Source organism: Pelmatolapia mariae, linkage group LG12, assembly GCF_036321145.2.
Source record: "Pelmatolapia mariae isolate MD_Pm_ZW linkage group LG12, Pm_UMD_F_2, whole genome shotgun sequence".
Classification (NCBI taxonomy): domain Eukaryota; kingdom Metazoa; phylum Chordata; class Actinopteri; order Cichliformes; family Cichlidae; genus Pelmatolapia; species Pelmatolapia mariae.
In genome coordinates, this window is record NC_086237.1 from 14911149 (window position 1) to 14926496 (window position 15348).

The 15348-nt window shown below is 42.4% G+C and overlaps 2 protein-coding genes across 5 annotated transcripts; one reads left to right on the forward strand and one right to left on the reverse strand.

The window, feature by feature from the left end:
* The first annotated feature begins 193 nt into the window (after nt 1-193).
* Nucleotides 194-4386, forward strand: chmp7 (charged multivesicular body protein 7). Its single transcript, XM_063489608.1, has 10 exons — nt 194-789; nt 878-1049; nt 1368-1553; nt 1650-1783; nt 1931-1979; nt 2093-2212; nt 2294-2392; nt 3254-3311; nt 3410-3625; nt 3705-4386. The coding sequence occupies exons 1-10, from the start codon at nt 527-529 to the stop codon at nt 3758-3760; spliced, it is 1353 nt and encodes a 450-aa protein (XP_063345678.1). The 5' UTR covers nt 194-526; the 3' UTR covers nt 3761-4386.
* A 1029-nt stretch (nt 4387-5415) lies between these two features.
* Nucleotides 5416-15144, reverse strand: ccdc92 (coiled-coil domain containing 92). 4 transcript variants are annotated; one of them, XM_063490169.1, is made up of 4 exons: nt 15127-15144; nt 11968-12140; nt 11441-11482; nt 5416-7201 (listed from the first exon to the last, which is right to left on the reverse strand). In XM_063490169.1, the coding sequence occupies exons 2-4, from the start codon at nt 12101-12103 to the stop codon at nt 6393-6395; spliced, it is 987 nt and encodes a 328-aa protein (XP_063346239.1). In that variant the 5' UTR covers nt 12104-12140; nt 15127-15144; the 3' UTR covers nt 5416-6392. The 4 variants fall into 4 exon arrangements, with proteins under 4 accessions (XP_063346239.1, XP_063346237.1, XP_063346238.1 ...); XM_063490167.1 differs by lacking the exon at nt 15127-15144 and adding an exon at nt 14769-15027; XM_063490168.1 differs by lacking the exon at nt 15127-15144 and adding an exon at nt 13922-14752.
* Nucleotides 15145-15348: the final 204 nt, after the last annotated feature.

Sequence of the window (15348 nt, forward strand, 5' to 3'; positions counted from 1 at the left end):
ATGGGTAATGTCCATAGACTCCATTAAGAGACGTTGCGTACCTCTCGTATGCTCATAAGCTGCGCAACCGTAGCATTCACGAGCAAGTTGAAGGGGCGCTTGCTTTGTTGTTCGGGGTGTCTGCGTGGGTCGACTTGACGTTTTTACGCAGTGGAACGACTGTTGCCGCCTCTCCGTACGGCTGAGAATTGTGAACTCATGTTACCACACTTTGTTGTTGTTGGAATGTGAAACGATAGTTCGCGTTAGCGAGATATTTTTTAAATGGTTAAGCAGCTCAGTTTGCTGTGGCAGGTGGCATGTGAGTGGTAGGATTAACCCAGCAGGCGACATCTGGATTTACATGTTATTGAACGTTAAGCGGTGATATTCTGGCTCTTTTTTTAATAAAGGGATCCTGGTGGATGTTGCTAGCTAACCAAACGCTGCTTCGGTTTTAAGCTAGCTGCCTCAGCTGTCCGCTTGGCAACAACAGCAAGCTAGCCGATAAACAGGTTTACTGAAACTTTAGCTTTGTGTGTTACAAATGTCGAACTCCGCTGAAATTACGCTCCCCCTCGAGTGGGACGACGATGAGCGGATGAATTTTATGTTCTCCGACTTCAAGGAGAACCGAGACGTCAACACTACGGACTGGGACAGTAAAATGGACTTTTGGACGGCTCTGATCGTGAAGAGCTGCAAGGACCGCCGCACCGTGTGTGTCAATCTGCAGGAACTGAACAAAATCTTCAAGAGAAAAGAAAAGTCACCGCTTGGCTTGGCTACTGTCATCCAGTCCATGGCCACGTAAGTGAATCTCTGTCCCCCCTCACTAAGCCTGCCAGTCTGGGTCAGTCTACTTAGATTGTCTGTATTTTTCTTTTTCGGCGGCCAGATGCGGGAAGATCCAGAGGGAGTCGGAGTTTGCTGCTAATGTGGACTGTGGCTGGTTGTCCTGGGGTGTGGGTCTGCTGCTAGTGAAGCCTCTAAAGTGGACCTTCTCGGCTCTTTTGGGTAGCAGCCGGGTGCATTTGGAGGAGTCTTTTGTCATCATTGAACTAGTAAAGGTTTGTTGCACTCATTTAAGTTCACATATTCATAGCAGCTGACATCCATACATTCAAGCCACTGAGATCTTTACATTTTTAGTTATACTGTCAATAACTTCTCTAAGTTATTACTGTGCGCATTTCCTATCTTGATCTCCCATAATGCACTTTAAGTTTCATATTGCAGTAGATGTCAAGCCCTGATGCTGCATATTAGTGAGCCAAATTAAATGCATCTTGCATGTTTTGAATTGCAGCTAGGATGAGGGATTTCTCTTTCCGTTTCTCCAGTATTTGGCAGCCATTAAAATACAAAATTCTCTTTTTGTTCCCCAGGAGAAAGCAGCAGAATTACTCAGGGTCTACCGCAGCAGTGAATTTTCAAGCTGCTCCATTGTGTCATTTCAAGATCTGTGCACCCTCTCCTCTAACATCTGTGCTGATGAGAGCACCCTATGCATGGCGCTTCTGCAGCTGCAGAGGGACAAGCAAGTCACGGTCTCGTTGCACGAAGGCGAGAAGGTAAGTCTGCCCACCATTAAGAATCTGCACATTTGACATTTTCAGCGACATCTTTATGTAAGGAATCTCTCTGTCCTTGTGTGTTTTCTCTTACAGATTGTTAAGTTTTGTCTACCTGGACAGGACCGCGTGTCTGCGGTTAGTGACGTGGACATAGGCATCTATCAGCTGCAGCGCAGTGAGAAACTGCTTGGAGAGCGGGTTGAGAAATTGGGCCTCGAGGCTGACAAGTAACTCACATTTTATAATAAACGATTGATTCGGTTTGTGTGCTACTTCGTGTCATCAGATTTCTTTAAATTGTATTTTATTTGTTAGGAACAGTGACTCAGAAAGACAGATTGTTGCTAAAATTTCTTTACGTGATCTAATTGCAGGTGCAAAGAGGATGCAAGGATTCTGCTACGGGAAGGGAAGAAATCACAGGTTATTACTAATGTTGACTGTTTAAAAAAACAAAAAAAAGTCATTTAAGCACTTGCACCAAATATGCGATGGCAGTCACAGCACCTATTTATGTTTGCTGTCAATCCAAAAAGGCACTGAGGTGTTTGAGAGGCCGCAAGAGGGTAGAAAAGAGAGCAGACAACTTATTTGCCAAGCTGGAGTCCATCAGGGAAATCCTGGATCGAATAGCCCAGTCACAGAGTGATAAGATGGTAAGGGCAACACTAACAGGAGCTGCCACAGCCTTATTGTACAGCTGTTTATAACCAAGCTTGCTGTTGTCATGTCTTTAGGTTATGCAAGCATATCAGGCTGGAGTGGCTGCCCTGAGGCTGTCTCTCAAAGATGTGACTGTGGAGCGCGCTGAGAGCCTTGTGGATCAAATCCAGGAGGTACACGACTTCTTTTTATGTTCAACTTGCATGTTTTATTATTTTTAAGTGGGACTCATTATGATGTGTTCAGAATTTGCAAACTGATGATGACACACAGCTCTCCCCTACATAAGCTGCCTTTTATAGGTTAAAAGTAGTGGTATTAGTGCTGATATCAGATATATTTAGGGATGGGAATTAATAAGAATTTAGCGACTCTGATAACATTATCAGTTCTCATTGGCTCCACTTTGAGAGTCACCACCATCTCTAAAGCAGCATAACAAAGCACCTAAAAAGGGAACTGCTTCAAAAAACTCCAACAAAGCACAATTCCTGCTAAATATGAAAACAACAAGTAAATGTGTTTTCACTACACAAAAAACATCACTAAGTACAAACAGGCCATGGCGGAGGAGATGATAGCAACTGGGGATGTGCAATTCAAATGTAAACAAATTACTCCACCAAGCGCTGCCCGAGCACGCGCTGACTGCACTCCATATGACAGGAAAAGCAAATGGTGGATAGAAATTACTGATGTGATCACATGGTGCAAAAACAGGGCTGTAAGCAGCTGGTTAGAAAACTCGACCCAAAATACAACAACCCAGGTAGAAAATACTTTTCAGTGTTATTATATGACAGCATGGTTAAGTTACTTCAATTATTGTTGGACTAAAGTCTTAAGTGGTTATTTTATACTTTTTCTTAAAATTTACATGTGGACTGGCCTCATAACTTGAAACTTTAGTCATAATTAATATGAGAATGCATCACTCTAACAATATATGAATGACAAAAACATAAGGAGAAGGCAATCCACTTTAGTTATCTCCAGCATTTAACGATCTTCATGTATCCTCTCTGTAAACACAGTTATGTGACACTCAGGATGAGGTGAACCAGACTATATCCAGCGGTGTGACTGCTGCAGGTAAGTCATTCTGTTTGAGCTGTATCTACAAGATGCTTTATATCCGATTTTAATAGAGCTCTAAGTTAATCATGTCTTTTTGTGTTTTTGTTCTGTAGATGAAGACATGGATGAGCTGGAGGAAGAACTGAAATCTTTGTTGAATGATTCAAAGCCAGTTTCCGTCTCAGGCTTACCCACAGTCCCAGCAACCAATCTGCAGCCCTCTGCTGAGTCCATCCTTAGTTCTCTGCCTGACGTACCTCAACGCCCCTTGAATATTAGCACCGAGCAGCTGGAGGAAGAATTAAATCAGTTGACTCTTACAGATTCAGGTTTGCACTTTGAGTTTTGATCTCTGTCCAGCTCTGTTGTAAGTCTTTTGAAATAACACACAGTCATTTCTCTGTCCAGGCTTTCAACAGAAGAAATTGACATCGCCAGCCAAGATATTAGATCCTGCACAGTGACAGAGCAGGCAAGACGTGGCAAGCCTGAAGGTCTTCATCGCATATCAAGACAAAGTGAAGCTCTTAAAAATTAAAGCGAGTTCGTACAAGTTAAAATAATACTCAGTAGTGATTTGAGGGATTGTGAAGCCAATACCACGTTGATAACAAAGCACTTTCTGTCATTTGTCGTTGAAAAAAAAAATTTCCTTATTGTGGGGGCATGCCAAAAAGGACTTAAAAAAAAATTATTTTCCCCTCTGTGCACTTTTTAACTTGAGCGCTTTCAAATGCTCTCAAGTCAGGAGTGAACGTTTTAACCCCTTGAAACAGGCTCTTTGGTATGTCACCACCAGGACATAATTTTATGCTATTTTTGAGAAGAGTAAGAAAACAAACTGTATTTGTTGTTTATTGTGTGTTTATTATTGTGTGTAAATGTCCATCAATAGCAGTCCTGTAAAGTGCATTAAGTGGCCTTTTGGATTGTAAATATGAACCTAAAAGTAAAGAGAATGTTATGCCAAATGATTTATAAAAACTGCATTTAGTCTCAATACAGAGTACCTGTAAAGACTGAGAAAAGCCTACCTTAAGTGAGTTTAACCAAATATGCCATATCAAAAATAAAATTTATTTTAATCACTCATCTGTGGTGCTTGTGCGTCGGTTCCTGTGCTCAGGCTGTGCAAAGGAGACATTTACTTAGTAGTTGTTTGGAGCCACCTCTGGAATAAACAGACTTGTGGGCCAGTGTAATTTGAATTGGGCAGACATTTATCAAGCATTTTTCTATTAGAATTGACCACAAAAGCACTCTGGACTGGGTAGGGAAGCCCACACAGGCACAGGAAGGCCCACTAGGAAATTTACTTCTTGCATCAAATGTGACCCTAAATATAGTTGTACTGTAAATATTTAGGAAATTACTAGCTTTTCCAAAACGTCTGTCACACAGTACCCACTCATCAGCCACTTTATCAGGACCTCCTTTGAGTACAGTGAACCTGCTGGAGGCAGCCATGAGACTATAGGTACACTGTGTTACTGGTCAGCAACAAGACTCAGGATAGGCTGTGGCACTTAAAGGATGCTCAGCTGGTGCTAACGGGCCCAAGTGTGTCAAGAAATATCCTGCACATTTTCACACCACCACAGGCTCAATGGATATATTCATGCTTTCATGTCTTTGTGCCAAATTCTGATTCTATTATCATGTTACAGCAAAAATCTATGACTTATGTTTTTAAGGTACTGTTTACATGTATTGCAGTCTTTGTTTTCATACAGTGACCAATATCCCTTCAGTGACATTTTCTTTTAAAAATTGGGACACCTAGTGGTTGTCTGGTAGAAGTACATACACAGGTAAGTATAAAAAGGCATATTTTTTCCTGATGTGATTCAGTTTTTATTTTTGTTTAAATCTAAGAACAACAGACTCTGTAAGTGGATCTGGCATAACGATGGTATTGTGAGTTATAGTCATGTGACTGCATGGCTGCTGGTGTAGACAGGTGTGCAAAACAGCCACAGTTTGGATCATGGAGAACACTTTCAGTGTGGCCCATCAGCCACTAACAGAAACCCAGTAACCCTTTGAAAAAAAAAATCATTTATTGTTTATTGTACTGTTTTGTATAGTTCAAGGACAAGTGACCTTACAGTGAAAAGCAGATTATTTAGTGATTTTAATTACCGTCACATTGGTGGTGTAACTACAGTGAATATCTGAGGTGTTGTTGTACTTTCTATTGAGTCCTACAATCAATAATAAAAAAAAAAAAAGGAATTCATTACAAATGTACAGCTTTTATAAAGTACAATTAATAATATCACAAAAATCCTATTACAGCAGTGTTTTTGAAAAAAATGCCCTTGCATGACAAATAACATCAATGGATAAATGTTGAAACTAAAATTTAGTTGTCACAGTGGCTTACACTGTCTCTAAGAAACACGCACTCGCTTTCTCTCTCTCTCTCACGCCTATTGCTGTTTCTCCCAGTCAGCAAAGGAAAAGATGAGAGTCCAGTTTTCACCTTCGCAACCGGCAATCGTCTAATTGCATATTACGCAGCTCATACCTACAGGGCTGTTATTATACTGATATCACAAGCAGATGAAAGACATTCAGGGAATAATAGTTTAATTATTTCAGCTCTATCCTAAGCAGCTGCACACAGCTTGTTATACAGTTTGTTGATATGTCCAGAGAAGATGAAGCAGACAGAGCTATGTAAAGATAACTATTAGCCATGACTACATTACGCAGCTCGTGTATGGTGAAACTGGTTCAGCAGGCACTGATGCAGATATTTGGCTAAGAATTTGTTGTGTGCACCATGTAAGACAGAATGAAGTGAAAGCCTAAGCAAAAAGTCAATGTGTGATAGTACAAGGACTCACTGGGGTGTACAGTAAATAAACATTTGGCATGCTTTATAGTAGTCCATTTCTACTGTATATGAAAAAAACAAAAGTCCTAATGGAATACCATCACCAAATCATAATATACTTTCATAATTTCTTTTTTAATATTGCAGTGTTGCGTAAAAAGCAGGCTACAAAGTGGTTCAGGCTGCTTCTTGTTCTTGCAGTGTGGTGTGTATACAGTAGATGTGCATTTAAGGTGCAGGTTTGCAGTGCAGTGTTAAACTGTCCTGTCGGCTCCCGAGCGCTTCCGCACAACCTTCTCCTCGTTGACCTGGTCCACTGCCAGAGTCTCCACATCCGCCTGTGGCGGAGCCAGGGGAGGAGTGCCATGTGGAATGCGGTGTGCCACGCCCACGTGAGCCCTGTACTGACGGTCCCGTGCGGGGCTGTGTCGCGGACTTGCCGTAGCGCCCAGTGGAGGAGCATGCGAGCGCTCAGAGGCGATAGGAGGGATGACAGCAGGCCGCTCACGAACTACCTGTGGTTCAGGAGACTCTCTGCCTGCCTGCAAGAAGGGTGTTGGGTCAGGCATGGCATCCACTGTCTCCCGCAGCACCATCCGTCTACCGTCCGCTCCAAGGCGATACACCTCTGTCAACTCTGGATGTAGAGGCTGGGAGAGGCTCTTCTTCATGCGGCGACGTGGGGTTTCAGGCTGCCTGTCCTTGGCCGGTGGAGGCGTGGGCTTGTACGACGTGACAGGACTGGCATTAGGGCTGGCCTCAGAGGAACTGCTGGCTAACAGCTTTTTCTTAGTGGCGTGTAGTTGTGAGGTAAGGTAAGCAATGGTACTGGCTCTCTGCTCTAACTCCCCAGACAAAACAGCCAGTTTATGGCTCTTCATCTTAAGCTCCTCGAGGTACTTCTTTTCTCTTTCTTTGATGGTGTTTTCCAGGACAGAAATCATGGCGTTCTTTTGCTCCAGGTCCCTGAGAAGCTCTGTGTTCTCCTCCTCTTTCTTCTTCAACTGGGCCTCCAGCTCCTCACACCTCCTTTGCAGCTCCCTGCATCGGGCCTCGCTGCTGTCTGCACACACAGAAAAAACCCAACAGCTCTTACATGGAGTACTGTGCAAAAGTCTCAAGCCACCCAACATTCCTTTATATGTTGACAGGAAAATAGGAAATAGTGCAGCAATTATTGAAAGATGCAAACATACATGTAAATACAGAATAAAAGGAAAAATAGTTTGACAATTCTAACATGTTTGAAAGTTAATATTTGATATGACCACCTTTATTCTTCAACACAGCCTGAACTCTCTTAGACAAGCTTTCTTGAAATTTTCTTTAAGCAGTCTTAATAATGTTGAGGTCTGAGCTCTGATGAGGCCAATCCATTCTGTGTTTTTCTATCCAACTATGCTTTGACTGCATTAGCAATCTGTTTGGGATCTGAAAAATAAAGAAAATAAAGCTGTTGCTAGTACATTGTTACTCCAGATTGTGCTGCAATGGTATTCTACTTTTCTGCTTTCATAATTGCATCAATTTTGATGAGATCCCGAACTCCACTTGCTGAAATGCAGCCCCAAACCATGACAGAGCCCCCACTGTGTTTTACGGCTGTAGCAAATTTCTGTTGTCCCTCTATCCTGAATACCTCCGTACATACCGACAATCATTTGAACAAAAATAAATAAATAAATAAAATTAATTTTAAAGAAATTTCAAGTTTGGAATCATCACTCTGTAAAGACCTGTTGCCACCGACTATCAGTCCAATTCTTCAGCCTTTTGTCCTCATTTCCCTTGCTTAATAACAGCTTCTTGACAGACACACTTCCACTGACATCATTTCTGATGAGGCTTCAGTGAACAGAAGATGGATCAAATGAAGGGTCAGATGCATCTCTCAGGTCTCACGACAGTTCTTTCTGTTGGACACGACTTTCAGATACTGTTTATCTGGTGTAGGTCATTTTTAAAACCTAACATTTCTTCTATCTGCCCTCTGCTTATTCGGTTTTAAGGACACTGCACACCATGCTGAGACTTTGTTGGTGCAAAAATACTCATGTAAATCTTAACTCTCTTAAACTGTGTAGTCTTTGGCATTTTTCATTTACACAACTAAAGAAACTGGAAGAAATGTTGTGTTGTTGTGACTGCTAGTAACAAAGTGCCTAAAGATACAATTTAAAATAGCTTCTTTGCTGGTTCATCCCTTGACTTAGCTACCATTTTTATGCTTGAATGATTCATGACAAAACAAACAAACAAAAAATAACAAAAAACCACCACTTTAAAAAACTACAAGAAAGTCCGGCTCCTTGGAAGCAAAATATTAAAAATGACTCAAGACCATATATATATATATATATATACATATATATATATAAGCACAAAGACCACCAGACTAATCATTAGTGCATTAAGTGCAGACGCTGACTATAGGCTGATAGAGATGGTATGATCCTACAGAGACTCATCTGCAGTGGGCAGAGAGCTCCTGTCTCACATTACATCTCTGGTAGACAGCTAGAGTACTCTCATGTGATCTCCATCACTGCTGCCCCCACCCAGCCTTGCCCCACCCAGGCACAATCAATGTATAGCTACAGTGGCTTGCAAAAGTATTCGGCCCCCTTGAACTTTTCCACATTTTGTCACATTACAGCCACAAACATGAATCAATTTTATTGGAATTCCATGTGAAAGACCAGTACAAAGTGGTGTACACGTGAGAAGTGGAACGAAAATCATACATGATTCCAAACATTTTTTACAAATAAATAACTGAAAAGTGGGGTGTGCGTAATTATTCAGCCCCCTGAGTCAATACTTTGTAGAACCACCTTTTGCTGCAATTACAGCTGCCAGTCTTTTAGGGTATGTCTCTACCAGCTTTGCACATCTACAGACTGAAATCCTTGCCCATTCTTCTTTGCAAAACAGCTCCAGCTCAGTCAGATTAGATGGACAGTGTTTGTGAACAGCAGTTTTCAGATCTTGCCACAGATTCTTGATTGGATTTAGACACCAGACAGGTCAGGGATAAAGTTATTGAGAAATTTAAAGCAGGCTTAGGCTACAAAAAGATTTTCCAAGCCTTGAACATCCCACGGAGCACTGTTCAAGCGATCATTCAGAAATGGAAGGAGTATGGCACAACTGTAAACCTACCAAGACAAGGCCGTCCACCTAAACTGACAGGCCGAACAAGGAGAGCGCTGATCAGAAATGCAGCCAAGAGGCCCATGGTGACTCTGGACGAGCTGCAGAGATCTACAGCTCAGGTGGGGGAATCTGTCCATAGGACAACTATTAGTCGTGCACTGCACAAAGTTGGCCTTTATGGAAGAGTGGCAAGAAGAAAGCCATTGTTAAAAGAAAACCATAAGAAGTCCCGTTTGCAGTTTGCCACAAGCCATGTGGGGGGGACAGAAAGATGTGGAAGAAGGTGCTCTGGTCAGATGAGACCAAAATGGAACTTTTTGGCCAAAATGCAAAACGCTATGTGTGGCGGAAAACTAACACTGCACATCACTCTGAACACACCATCCCCACTGTCAAATATGGTGGTGGCAGCATCATGCTCTGGGGGTGCTTCTCTTCAGCAGGGACAGTGAAGCTGGTCAGAGTTGATGGGAAGATGGATGGAGCCAAATACAGGGCAATCTTGGAAGAAAACCTCTTGGAGTCTGCCAAAGACTTGGGACTGGGGCGGAGGTTCACCTTCCAGCAGGACAACGACCCTAAACATAAAGCCAGGGCAACAATGGAATGGTTTAAAACAAAACATATCCATGTGTTAGAATGGCCCAGTCAAAGTCCAGATCTAAATCCAATCGAGAATCTGTGGCAAGATCTGAAAACTGCTGTTCACAAACGCTGTCCATCTAATCTGACTGAGCTGGAGCTGTTTTGCAAAGAAGAATGGGCAAAAGGATTTCAGTCTCTAGATGTGCAAAGCTGGTAGAGACATACCCTAAAAGACTGGCAGCTGTAATTGCAGAAAAAGGTGGTTCTACAAAGTATTGACTCAGGGGGCTGAATAATTACGCACACCCCACTTTTCAGTTATTTATTTGTAAAAAATGTTTGGAATCATGTATGATTTTCGTTCCACTTCTCACGTGTACACCACCTTGTATTGGTCTTTCATGTGGAATTCCAATAAAATTGATTCATGTTTGTGGCTGTAATGTGACAAAATGTGGAAAAGTTCAAGGGGGCCGAATACTTTTGCAAGCCACTGTATGTTTGTATATGTGCAAAAAATATAGAATGAAGCACATTTGTGTATTTTTAGTCAGTAGAAATCCTCAATCCTTTGCAATTCCTTCATTCAGTCTAATCAAATACAGGGGTGGTTACAGCAATGATTACATCATTTTTTTCACTTTCTGAAGGGGGGGCTGGTACATTTTTGCTACAGCTAGAACAGCTGGGCCCTGCTAAAGTGAGCATTTAGCAATGTGTGCATTAGTGCTGTGACACATAATCTCATTTCCTGCACTCCAATCTCTGAGATGTCCCCCACTAACATGATAGTGCCTCTGACTGGAGGCCTTGACAATACTGATTGAGGCTGGGCCTTTAAGGACACCAACAACGTAATGTGCTCCTGGTGACATACTCACTTGCACACATCAGTGTGGCCATCGATAGTTTGTAAATAAATTAAATTGTATTCCGCCTATCAGGTGCCTTTGAGGCTGTGCTGTGGAGCAGCATGTGATTCAGACCAGTGATGTCACTCCATGTCATGGCCCTGGTTTTATGGGGGAGGGGCAGGTGGCAATGAGCAATGGGAGCTGCAATAAACAACAGGGAGGCCCACACTGCAATACTTCTTGGGTGGGAACAGGGAGAGTGCTGTGCTCCCAGGCCTGTCCACTGACACAGACCTCTATTTCAAAGGAAAAAACACTGATTTACAGCCTTTACTGCTGTGGGGGTTTTGTGCTGCACAGTTTGAAGTAGTTACAGAAAATGTAATATATCATTATAAAACCCAAAAGACAAAGAATAAAAAAATAAAAAAGCTTTTTACCTGGGGGAAGTGAGTATAATTTGAAACAGTTTTTTTTAGCTTCTCTTGTCAGAATACCAGTGTCATGTCAGAAGATTGAACCAATAAGACTGACTGGTCTAAAAAGAAAAGGGCTAGACCAAAGGGCTCACATTGGGCAAAACAGCATGTAAAGCATTAGCAGTAATCACCTTTCCACAACAAATTAATGGCATCTCTAACTCATGACAACAACGCTGAATGCATCAGTGGTATAACTGGTGCTGGTGTACTACAAATGATGCTTACCTGAGGGATCGGAGCTTCTGATAGTGAGCTCATACGTCAGGTCTATGAAAGAAAAAGAAGAGGGTTATTTACAATGCCTGCGCTACATGAGGCTGGAACAGGGCAGCTATCTAACAGCATGCTCCTCACATACTAATTAACAGCAAAGCAAGTTTGGGGAAAACATGTCTGTGCTTTCCATATGGCAGTGTTCATTTAATAAGATTAGTGAGAGTTCATCGTCAGCTTTAGTAAACAGGTTAGCCCTGGATACAGGAAGTCAGGGGTAGATCATGCTGTTTTCTCCTTTTCCTGGGCGACCATATTTATGTCTGCTGCGTGTATCTATTACTGCCAGTAAGTCGCCATATTTTTTCAGACATATTTAGCACTGGAAACGCATCATCTTGCTGACCTTTAGTTCCAGGCATAAGCTTAGGTTCAGCAAAAGCCTCTGTTTTAAATTCATGAGCACTCCCTACCACAGTTGAAATTAAATGTGTTGGTCTTCCACAGCAGCGTGAAGTCCTACTTGTGGCCCTTCTCACCTGTGCACTGCTGCTGTAATCTGCGGATCTCTGCGTGCAGCCCCTTCAGCGTGTTGGCGTGGTCCTGCTGGAGGAAGAGCAGGTTTTTCTGTGCACTCTGCAACTGATTTTCCAGTGTTACATTTGCTGACGCCATGGTGGATTTTGTTCGGACACACAACTGGCCTCGCAACCTCCAGGCGGACATGACAGAAAGGAGATGAGGCAGAGACAGAGAGAGTAAAAAAAAAAAAGAGAGACAGAGAAGAGGACCATAAAAAAAGTAATCACATCAGTTCTCACCCATTTGGCTGTAAACGTGAGATTTAGGATACGGTCTAACTTTGCTTTCTAAGCAAACCAGTCAATCTACATACGGGATGATACCATTAACCCCATTTACAAAGAAGGGCATTTCACATTTAAACTGATCATCCAAAGGCAAAAACGACAACTCTGTTTGTTGTTTGTTATGCACAGTAGCTGTGTCGGATATCATTATTGCCTGCGTCAATGCTAGAATAAGACCATAGCAGAGAAAGGCCAGGCAACAGTAATGGCTTGCTGTACTTAACAACCAATCACTGAAATTAGGCTATTGATTTATAATCCAGAGTGGGCCCTGCTGGCCTTAAAAAAGGCATCTGAAAGGTAACACTAATCTAATATGTACTAATCCAATTTACATATTATCTTGTAATTTGATAAGGCGAAGCAGTGGAAATATTTTTCCTCTGTGAGAGAGTCTTTCAAATTCAAAATATCTAACAGACCCCAACAGTGAAACAGCATAACATATGTCTCTATTACATAATCCTCTCATTAAGTGTCCATAACACCATCAGTCATAACACTAAATCAAAGCTGAACACATTAACAGATGTCACAGTGAGTGACACTGGGTGTGGCTTGCCCCACCTTCTTCCACACTCTCTTCACTGAGCATCCTTGTCTCCAGAGGCGAGTCTCAATATCTCCACCCTCTGTTAAACTGTGCTGAGGCTTCAGAGAACACTGATCTCTGCTAAAATCCCCTCCTGTATACAGAGGCAGCCTCTGACTGCAATCATAAGTGTGTTTCAATAAAACATCTCTGAGCTTCTCACTCTTACATCATCTAACTTATATGAATAATACATCCCATGCACCTGACCTAACATGCTCCCTAGTTTTAGCTCTCACGTGCCTGTGTGTTTTTGCCATGAAAACATGTGATAACCAAAACACAGCCTGGCACATACAGCTGGGGGTGTGTCACAAAGGCTGAGGAGATAATCTATTATTGATGAGTAATGTGCGGTCCTTCCGGTAAACCCTGCGCTGCAAGCATATCTCTCATCCCATCTCCTTCCTAGAATAGCTTTGATAGCTTTCCGCTTGCAAAGACGTGACCTCAGCCAACTTTAGTAATATGGCTCATGCCATAGCATGGAGGTGATTCAAAAAGTGTATGGATGCTCAGTGAATTAAAGAAAGACAGTTCCTCTAAGATGTAAATCCTTGCCATTTGAGCGTGTTTACTTGACTCTCTTTTCCTAATGTAGCAACCAGTATTTCCCCACACAGAGAATATAAATAATCAATGAACTGCAGCAGCAGAACGAAACATTAGCAAATAGCTACTATCCTCAGCCACAACTCCTTCGCTGTCACGCCCTGTAATGACGCTGAAACTGCACGCAAACGTGCATCCTTCAACCTTGGATTCCACACTGTAAACAGAAGCTTCCCTTCCAGCATCTTCTCTAAATCTGTTGCTTGTATTTTATGGAAAGATGCAGTCTGGGTTACTCTCCACAATAATCACGTCCTCACAGAGAGTCATGTTTATGTCATCAACAAAAGCATTAAAAGGAAAACAGAGGCAGCTAAAGCTTAAGCGGTCTAACTACAAACAACGCCTGCAACTGCAACAGGACAGATAACGCTACGTGTTATTAGACTGCGCTCCACGACACTTTTTCAATTTCAGCACCTGCATTGCGGACAGCACCCCGAAATGAAGCCTCCGCTGGTCCTAGCGGTAGCTGCCAGAGGATCATTGTTTTAACGTTAATCTTCATCCAGAGACTCAATTCTCGACTTGACCTTCTTTATCTTTACCGAAGAATAAGAGAAAGTCGTAAATCAGGCCTGGCGAGCGGTGGAAGTGAAAGGCTTCAAAACACCCCACTTTCTGTGGTCTTTTTGACTCCGCGTGCTGTTGGATGCCATTGCTGCGTTTCAAGGGGTCATTACAAAGGCTGTCCTTGCAACCAATGCTATGTGCGACTGTGGTCCAGGGAGGAGCTGACCAGTGTCCAGCAAATAATACATTTTCTTTCTCTGCTGGGTCACACCAAACCACACTTTACAATCACCCAAAAACAGCCTGCTACACGCACAAAGCAACCGACCAATCCTAGCATGAAGATGGGGTTTTATTTAGCTTTGTGGAGGTGGTCAGGTAAATTCGGGATACACTGAATACATCCAACAGGGCTTATCCGTACTTTCGATGAAAGTCCTGCAGCAATGCGCACACATTAGCAGGTGCCATTCCCTTATTAACGACATTAAGGCTTTTTCTGACGTGGAATAGACAAAACAATTTAAAAGTTAAAATGTAGTTTTATTGAGTCTGTTTAGATTAATCCCAAATAAAACTGAAGCACACATAAATTAGCTTCAGATAAACGAAACATATATTTTAATGTGCCGATAGCCTCCTTCGAATAAAACGGGGTAACTACGTAAGCTATGAGGCTTTCATTGATGCTAGCCTAGCTTAACTGCTAACAAGGCTACAATAGTACCTTGACGTTATATGGCGGAGAGCTTACCTTACAGCTAAAAATACGCGGCCGTCGAATATCTTCTAAAATATCGGGAAATGTGGATAAACAGACTAGCCACACCGGCTAAGCGCAGTCCGCCTTGTGGGGCATGTCAGGGATGCTGCTGTCAGGGGTTCGCCTCCGCTGGGTTAAAGAGAGGGGTGGCTCTGTCAGTTTCCTATCATCTCCCCGAGCTACTAGACAAAATAAAGCGGTGCATCATGGGAAACCTGAACGTTAAGCGATACAACCCTAAAATGTTCCAGACCGGTGACTTTTGACCAATTACATAAAAGTTAAAGGTTAGAATCACAGCTTGAATTTGCGTGAGCTCAAACTAAGCAGTAGAATAGAGTCTACTAACCTTTAAACGTCATTAAATGTGGAAGTAGCAGCTCTTAGGGACGTGCCACCGTTTACGGGGAGAGCGTCATCACCATAGCAACAGAAACTGTCACTTGTTAAGGGGTGAGGCGTACACGCCATCTAGTGATAGAGTCGAAGTAAGTAGTTGTTATGTCAAGTGTGACGTGTCATTACTTCTTGATGCTTATGATAGTTTATTCAGGCGCTAGGTTTGATGTTT